The sequence below is a fragment of the Cyprinodon tularosa genome, unplaced genomic scaffold, assembly GCF_016077235.1.
Source record: "Cyprinodon tularosa strain WSP-4 unplaced genomic scaffold, ASM1607723v1 ctg197, whole genome shotgun sequence".
In the NCBI taxonomy this organism is placed as follows: Eukaryota; Metazoa; Chordata; class Actinopteri; order Cyprinodontiformes; family Cyprinodontidae; genus Cyprinodon; species Cyprinodon tularosa.
Window position 1 is genome coordinate 2,720,312 of NW_024038720.1, and position 8,990 is coordinate 2,729,301.

An 8,990-nucleotide genomic window follows, 5' to 3' on the forward strand; every position below is an offset into this window, starting at 1 on the left:
GTGGAAAAAACGAGTGGATTAAAATTATCTAATTTGCTGACAATGAAATCAAATTGCACAATATTTAAGAAAGTCTTTATCTCACAGCTTTTGATACAGAAAACTTCTGAGTCCCAACTAGGCCTGAAACCACTAATCAGATTAATCGATTATAGAAATAATCTTCAACTAATTTAGTGATCGATTAATCGTTAAATGGAGTATAGGAACTATTAAAACAAGCCTTTAGCTGACAGAGCCACCCACTTAAAGCAGTAATTATATCAGGATTGTTCAAAAATATATGAACATTTTGCATTTAAGATTGAAAAAAAATATTTTGGTCAGCCAATATGCTCAATTCCTCAGGTGGAAAAGTTTTAGTTTCACCAGGTTTGATATAGTAAAAAGTCCTCTTTAAGGAACCTTTGGCGATCCGCTTATGAATCCAATTATTGAAAAATAATCAACAGATAAATCAACTTGCAAAATAATTGTTAGTTGCAGCCCTAGTCCAGACCTTATTAGCTATCAAATAACAGAAAAAGTTAAAATCCAAAGAAAAGCATGAAGACCTATTTATAGAAGTACTTTTGATTACCAAAAAAAACTTTGATTTTGTGTAAAAAACAAGTAACAAATAAGTTTTGAAGACACATTTTTTACATCAGGAGTTTTCTCCATTACTTGGTAACAAATAGGATTAAAGAAAATTAATATTGTATCTCTACAACCCTTATTGGCATGTGTGCCAATGATACATACTACTTAGTGTAGTCAAAACCACAAAAAATATTTTATATTCTGTCATTCCCTGAAAGCAAATTACTGCCATCATTAAAGCTGCTCTGGACCAATTTACCAGCATGGAGTCACAACATGTTTAACTGTAATGGAAAGAAGAACAAAATTACAACCAAACATTTTCTTAAAGCAGCTGTCATAATTTAAAACAGTTTTTTTAATTGCTTCTAATATTTTTTTCAATCGTTCTTCCCAGGCCGAGCAGAACAACTGTTAGCACTTATCTTTCCTGAACAGTAGGGAGATAAAATACGATTTCAAATGAGAATAAGCATAGAAATCAGTTCAGAACTCCAGGACATAAAAGCCAATATGTTCAAGGTGAGGTAAACAATCAAAATTTCATTTATTCCTTCATTATCAAAAGCACAACCTTTTGATAATGAAAAACTCCCTGCCTTTCGTTGAAGGGAGGGGAGACGAGCGATGATTAGTCGCTGTGCACCTCTGCTATCTTTGGCAGCATCAGCAGTGCATGTGGAATGGAAAACTGAGCCGGCAAAAACATTTTTATCTTCTTGTTGAAAACGTGACATTTTTTCAGCAAAAACTGAAAAGAAATCCTGCAAAGACAGCTTTTGAGAAACAAACTTGTGTTTCTGGATTTTAAGTTACACAAAGAACTTATATTCACACCAAAGGGAAACTTTTTTTCCACTTTAAAGGGTAAAACACAAAACATTTCCCAAAAACAATGATTGACATTTCATTATGAAAAGCCATTATCCACCAGAACATGGTCACAATGTCTTTTAGTGATTCAAGTTACATAAATGTAGGTTGTTTTTTTTTTAAGTGGTCTACGTTTTATCACTGGGAGCCTTGTCGATAGCACACCCAGGAACACTAAACTTAATATTTCTTAATTCAAATCAATTTACCAACAGCACTTTCCAAGAATCCTGACAGTCTATTGGCCGTCCCTTCCAGGAAATCAATCGCTCGCTCATTCATCAGGTACAGTAAGAATCAGCTGGAGCTCTGCCTCGGTTCAGAGTGATTTCATTAACCAGGCGACTGGACAATTAGGCTTCATTTGACTATAAATACTCAGAAAATTTCTCTCTTGACTTTGAACGGCATAAAGAAAAATCTTTTCATTGTTTCTAAATGTTTGTTTCATTCCATCATTGGAACATAAATATGTGTAGATCTATTATATGTAAGCATTTTATGGTAGACTCTAAATTATGCAGCTTAAAACCTAAAGAAAACTGCAGGTTATTAGACTGAATTTGTCATTTTGTATACACCAAGTGTAGCAACAACAAAATTACGTTGCTTACGGCTTCCAACAGTGAGGTAAAAGGAAATTATTTCTTTCAACTTTACCGCTGACTTCGATGTTTGGATATATTTTAGAGGTATGTTAATATAGTAAAAAAAAATAATTTACATATTAAAGACCATATGTAAAGTTTATTAAAAATGATACCAAGCAGTGAGATAAGTTTTGCAAAACTGAGTAACGTAAAGTCTAAAGGGCTCTATTTCTAATCCCCATTTTAAAAGTTACAAAAGTTCTTAATTCTTTAGAAAAACTAAAAATGAAAAGAAGAAAAACAGCTTATTTCCTTTTGGTTCATATAAAATGTCCAGCTTAGAATCATATCTTTCCAGAGGCTAATTTTCCAGTTCAGTTCAAGATCAGTTTACATAACAGTCTGGATTCAAACCATTTTGTTAACTAAATGGGATCAACTATCTTTTTTTTTTTTTTTTTTTGCCTTTATTGCTATTGAAACAATGTCAATTAATTCATTTGAATGAGAAAATTGTACATTTTACTGAAAGATATCTTAAAATAGCCTTTTTATTTTAACCTTTACGACTAAAACAGTTTGATGAGCAGACTGACACCTCAGTACATCAGCACCCATGCATCTATAAGCCTGTAGCCTATTTTTCTAAATTAACTTCAGGTCGGAAGTTCCTGCACTGTTTCTGCGAATGCGACATCAAGCGCGTCAATGTCGAATGGTCCAACCTAGCAAACAACTGAAGAGTTACAATCAAGTTTGATTTTGTGGATACCCAGAGGTGACCAGCATCCAGCTCAATTCAGACACCAACGGCAACTCCCTACATACACATAAGGTTAAAAAATATATAAAATAAATTAAATTAAATTAAATAAAAACTGGTCAAGTTCTGTGGTTACTATGGCTGGGTATTTTCACAAAAGTCCTGAATCGTTTCGATTTTGATTCATACAGTTCTAAATCGATTAATTTCTATTCTGTTTTTACAACAATGAAAGTGGTTCAACTCTGTTTCAAAATACTCATGTATTTTATTTTTTCCTGTCATATTAAACACAAAGTGCAAACTTGTGTTTAATATGACATTGATTAGGTCAATTTTTTTACCCAGCCCTAGCGGTTACAACACAGGTGGCAATATCATCAGAAAATGTTGTCATGCTTCTTTAAAATAAATGACACTTAAAGGAGCAATAAGCTAAATTTCTAACCACAGTTGGGGGCATAATTGAGAATGTGACGGCCTCTTCCTCTAACGAAAAGGAAGAGGCGTTCACAATCATTCACTATGTTGCCATAGCAATGTGAATGACTAGCTCTGTGGCGCAGGTTGATAAGACATTCAATTTTTGCCCCTTTCTTTAGATACATTCCTTAAATCATAAAAAAGGCTATTTTAAAGAGTAACTTTCTTTTTAGAAATTACATCTTTGTTTATTTTTCCAAACTTGGGACTTTCTGCAAACCAGCAGAACTTACATTTTAACGTTTTCTTTCCTCCCCCAATAGTCGCTGCTCAATCCCTGCGAGTCTGCACTTATGCAGACTCCCTCTTTAAGGTCTGAACGATCCCTACGCACTACGTGGTTTGGGACAGCCCTTAATGAGTCTGACCCAGCTGGGGATGGGCAAACAGAGGGTTAATGCTTAGGGGAAGGGTTCTCTGACCCGAATCCTGACATGTCCCCCCCGGAGAGACATGTCTAGTGAAGAAGTACGCAACTCATTTGACAAAAGATCATCCTCAAATGTGATTTAAATCCGCTGGATGTGCTTTCCACAATTTTGCTCCAACACTAAGCTGTTCTCTCTTGGCAGGGAGGGACTATTTGTAAAGACAGTGCCTCGGCTTGTAAATATACCGGTAAGACTGGAGAACAACACAGAGGAATGGTGTGTGACGTCATACCATATTCCATCTGAAAAGTTACCTTTGGTCCTTCACATCACTACTCTCTTTTCCCTATCTAAGCTACTCTATTGGTTACTGTTCCTTTAACACTCAGTATTGGAGTAGCTACACACCTTAAGATTATCTTAATCAAAGTTTGTGAGCTGCTGAACTGTTTTAGTTAGTAAACCAGGAAAAAAAAACTTATAATTTCAAGGCTTTTTATGGCATTAGGAAAACTTTCCTTTGGTCCTTCACATCACTACTTTTTTTTTTTAAGCTAATTATTGGTTTCTGTTCCTTTCACACTTAGTATTGGAGTAGCTACACACCTTTAGATTATCTTAATCAAAGTGTGTGAGCTGTTGAACTGTTTTAGTTCGTAAACCAGAAAAAAACATATAATTTCAAGGCTTTTTATGGCATTTAATGGCAGTTTGAGAACCATAGGTGCAAGTTAAAACCCTGATGTCAGAGTGCCTCGAGCTTTTCTTTTGATTTCTTTTGAACCTTACATATGCATTTATCTAAGGGTTGTGTCTGCAACTTAAAAACCATCTACTTTATGTGGAAATATGATGCATTGAATAATTCTACATTAATAAATTAAACTATGATTTTATATTAACCTGAAATATTGTCTGGAATAATAGTTTTTGTGATGATTAAAAACATTTTAGTTCAGCAAACAAACAAACATTTCAGGAGAAACATCACACAATGTTATCAGGTTCATGCCACTTATCACTGTTTTATACAAAATTAAAGTCACTGGTTACCATGGCTTGAATGCTGCTGTGTGTGTGTAGGACCCCTTTGGGGCGCCCTGTGGTACCGCTGGTGTAGATGATCATAGCCGGTCGACCTGCCCAGTCTGAGATGATATTCTCCTCCTCAACCGAAGGAGTAGCAACCTCAGCTAAAGTGTAAAGGTCAGGTGCAGGAGGAAGCGTCAGCAGAGGAAGCCCCAGCTTCTGTGCCAGTGGTTGGAGGGTTTCTCCATAAGGGTGTGCTGCTACAAGCAGTGATGTCTGGGAATCAGAGACGATGTACTCCAATTCTGAAAGAGGGTGTTTCCGGTAGAGTGGCACCGCCGTCCCACCGCTTATCCAAGATGCCCACTGTGCCACCACATAGGAAGCATCGTTTGCACACAGGAAGGATATTCTTCTTCCATCCAGATCCCCAAAACTGCAGTTTAAGGTTGTACTGATTCTACTTGCGAGTCCCAAGCTGCTGCAGTACAGCTGCTTGTAGCTGTGCCTCCCTGTGCTGTCTACAATTGCAAGCTTTTCTCCAAACCCAAGAGCTCTAGTGAACACAGGCCTCGGGTTTATCTTCCATGATGGAGCAGTAGTCTGTGTGCGAGTGCTTCTTTGAACTGGCCATCCTAATGACCACCGTCCCGGAAATAATGGGTAAGCCTTTCTGGTCAGGCTTACTTTGGTGTGAAGAAAGGTTTCCTTTAGAGGATGTTCAGCAAAGGTAAACAGTACAGACATTTCTAAAACTTAGTTGCTCTCTACCCCCTGCAGTTTGCATGTATGAGACAGCTCCATCCGCAGTCCGGACAATATAGCACTCATATTAAACAATAATCTGGGAGATGAAAAGAGAAAAATATTTTGATTAGTCTTATGAAGTAGAATTGAAAGCGTTATTCATTTATAAAGACTCCATAGTTAACAGTAAACAAAACAGATATACCAAAAAAAATTGTGCCTCTAGTATCTCATCTGTTTGAGTTAACAACCATGAACAACTTAAAGCTACAGTGTGTAATTTTCAGCGACATCTAGCGGTCAGACTGCAGACCGCAGCAACATGAACATCTCCCCCCCACCGCTTCTCCCCCCCAACAGTACGGCGAGCGTTACGGGACAAAATTTCTTCCACGACGTCCACATCACCTACCTTCTCAAGTGATGAGGTTTGTTTACATAGATAATTTTACAGATAGTATTTCATTAGTCTGTGTAGGGTATAGATTTCATGTAGACTTAAGATAATAAATATACCCGTTATTTTTTCTACATCGTTGTGACGTTTTGGTGAGCTGCTTTGCATGGTGATATAAACAGACGAAGTAATTGTAGTCATTAGTTTAACAGCGAGATTGTGTTCGCTGGAAGAATATATATTCCCCGTTTACAGAGTCTAAGTCATTTTGGTGGCACGGGGGTTACAACGCGAGGAAGAGGGAGAGGACGAGGGCGAGGGCGAAGGCAGGGAGGCCGTGCAGCTAGGGCCAGGCGAGAGAGGGGAGCCAGCGGGGTGAGAGCAGAGGAGGAAAGGCTTGAAGATCTCCAAAGGAGCCGGAGAGAAGTAACCGAGGTATATATCCAGAAAATTATTTTACAGAAAATTACTGAATCATTACCTGTGAAACGTCAGGGACGTTGCTGAATAAATATACTGGAGAGTAACAGCATCATCACGCCGCAGCATGTTATTGTTTTAGACAGGTCTGAGCATCCTGTACTCCAAAAACTGCAGTGATATTAGACAATTGTGTGTGTAGGATTAATTACCTGTCCAAGAGAAAACTGGCAACTTGAGCGTCACTTTGAAAACCTTTTTCCTCCATCAGTGACTTCCATCGTGTAAATGCCGTGCCAATGTTGATCCGTGTTTTTTGCCGTTTCTTGTCACGCTTGCGTTTATTCTCGTCGTGTTTCCGCTTCTTAGATGACGGGGGTTCGGTGTCCGCCGCTTTTCGTTGTGATACAGAGTAGGCATGATCCTCCATTCGTCTGATGTTTGGCCACACAGTGCCAAACAGTTTGCAAAGTCACTCACGCCTGCCGCCTTGTTCACCTTTCTTGTTACTGAGGCGCAGTATACCTGCTTCTTCTTCTTCTTCTTTGGTTTCAGGCAGACTAAACACTTCTCAGGCATAATACTGCCATCTACTGTTCAGTACCGTCTCAGTTCATCTCTCTCAACTTGCCGTAGTTATTTTTGAGCGTCATGGGAGATCTCGCAATCGCTAGTTTGTTGCCTCTGCGCTTGCCGTAGCGCAAAGATGTCAGCCTCCATGGCTGCGAGACCCGCTCCTATGTAATTATAAATAACGAATTCTAAGGCAACGCAAATATTATGGTTAAAAGGCTGAGCTCATAGGTGATGATAAATAACATAGTTATGTATAATATATTAAATTTCTGACTTTATATCCCTGTAATTATTACACACTGTAGCTTTAAGGAAAGTAAGAAAGTACAAGTAAAAGTACAACAAAGACCAGAGCCACCTTCTGAGGAGGCTGAGATTCTTTGGAGTGTCCAGGCTGCTGCTTAAAACCTTGTATGACTCTGTGTTGGCATCAGCCCTCTTCTACGCTGTTGTCTGCTGGGCCCCTGGCAGCACAGAGTGGGACAGAAAGAGATTAAATAAGCTAGTGTGAAAGACAGTTTCTGTCCTAGGCTGCACTCTGGACTTGGTGAAGAAAGTGGTTGAGAGGATGATGCTGTCCAAGCTTACATCCATCATGGAAAACATCTTTCACCCTCTGCATCAGTCTGTAGAGGATTGCTGAGCAGCTTCTTTAGTGAAAGACTTTTACACCCTGTTTGTAAAAAGGAGCGCTACCACAGGTCATTTATCCCTGCTGCCATCAGACTTTACAATGAAACACTAAAACAGCAACAACTTGTGCAAGAACTAATGTGCAATCTTTATTTATTTAATACCCTGTGCAAAAATCTGTTTATATTTAATACCCTGTGCAATAGCTATATATATAGCTATATATATATATATATATATATATATATATATATATATATAATACACTATGCAATGTCTTGAGCAATTATCCTATTAGTTAAGAGACTTCAGCTGTATATACTGTATATACCCCCATGGATCTTTTCCTTCTTTTGACTATTGAGCCGATGTGACAAGTGAATTTCTCCACTGTGAGAACAATAAAGTATATATATAAGTATTTCTCAACCATCACAAGCAATCATCTGGTCATTTATTCCCAGATAGACTCAGTTTGACCACATCCACACTGTGCTTGCTGGGATAAGGCAATGGAAAATCCATACATTAGACATTGACTTCCAAGATTTTGCGTTAAAATTTGAAACAGTGGCTAAGAAATAAGCAATTTTAATAGACATATGCACTTAACACTGGAATTTTTTGCGTTTCGTTAGAGCAGTGAGCTCTAAACCTAAGTTTCATTATTATGCCGTTACTTTTCAGCGTGACAGTGAGGAAACAGGGAAATATCAGCTGCTTTTGGTGCCATTACTACCGGGTGCTGACCATAATGCAGGTGCCACCAGCACGTTTCCTTTTATTTAAGTACAAACGTAAACATTTATAGAGGATGTGAAAATCTCAGTTGAGCAGAAAAAAAGAGTTTACAATCACGAGATGATATTAGAGCGTGAGTATGCCCACATAACCATTCAAAGATAGATTTTTCCTCGTTGTATTACTCCCAACTCACCTCAAAACAAAGTGAAGGACGGTGTAGCGCCGATAGTCTTCCGGTAGGAAACAAGGATATACGGAGTAGTTCCTATCCTATTCTTTCTTTCTTTCTTTCTTTCTTTCTTTCTTTCTTTCTTTCTTTCTTTCTTTCTTTCTTTCTTTCTTTCTTTCTTTCTTTCTTTCTTTCTTTCTTTCTTCCTTCCTTCCTTCCTTCCTTCCTTCCTTCCTTCCTTCCTTCCTTCCTTCCTTCCTTTCTTCCTTCTCGTAAAGATCAGCACCTATGCCCTGCATGTCTGTTTTCTTGTCTTTGCTGCATTGAAATGGTTATGAGACCTCAGTGAGACCTTCCTTCCTTCCTTGTGAAGTTATTACAAATAACCTTACAAATACGTAGTTTTTTTTGGGAACATTTTCCTTATGTGAATGTCGGAATGATTTTTGCATAGCAGTGCTTTTTTTTCATTCCTTGCAGTTTCTCCAACACGATTCCAAATGTAAACATTTGAATTTAAAGTTGAGCCTTGTCCTAAGGGCTTTGCTCAAAAAAAATAAAATAAAAATCTTTGTTTCTTCTTGTAGTTTATGGGTTTTCTTTTTTCTACTGA

The 8,990-nt window shown here is 37.9% G+C and overlaps 1 protein-coding gene across 3 annotated transcripts in view; it reads right to left on the reverse strand.

The window, feature by feature from the left end:
* acsf3 (acyl-CoA synthetase family member 3) overlaps window positions 1–8,530 on the reverse strand; it is a 51,996-nt gene extending 43,466 nt beyond the window's left edge. The window contains exons 1-3 of one of the 3 annotated variants that reach the window (XM_038283913.1): window positions 8,402–8,528; window positions 7,190–7,295; window positions 4,716–5,535 (exon numbers count right to left, since the gene is read on the reverse strand). In XM_038283913.1, coding sequence (XP_038139841.1) covers window positions 4,716–5,438 — 723 coding nt within the window. In that variant the 5' untranslated portion in view covers window positions 5,439–5,535; window positions 7,190–7,295; window positions 8,402–8,528. Of the gene's footprint in view, window positions 1–4,715; window positions 5,536–7,189; window positions 7,296–8,401 lie in introns of all 3 variants that reach the window. The other 2 variants (XM_038283915.1, XM_038283914.1) reach the window with 2 other exon arrangements.
* Between the last annotated feature and the right edge of the window lie 460 nt (window positions 8,531–8,990).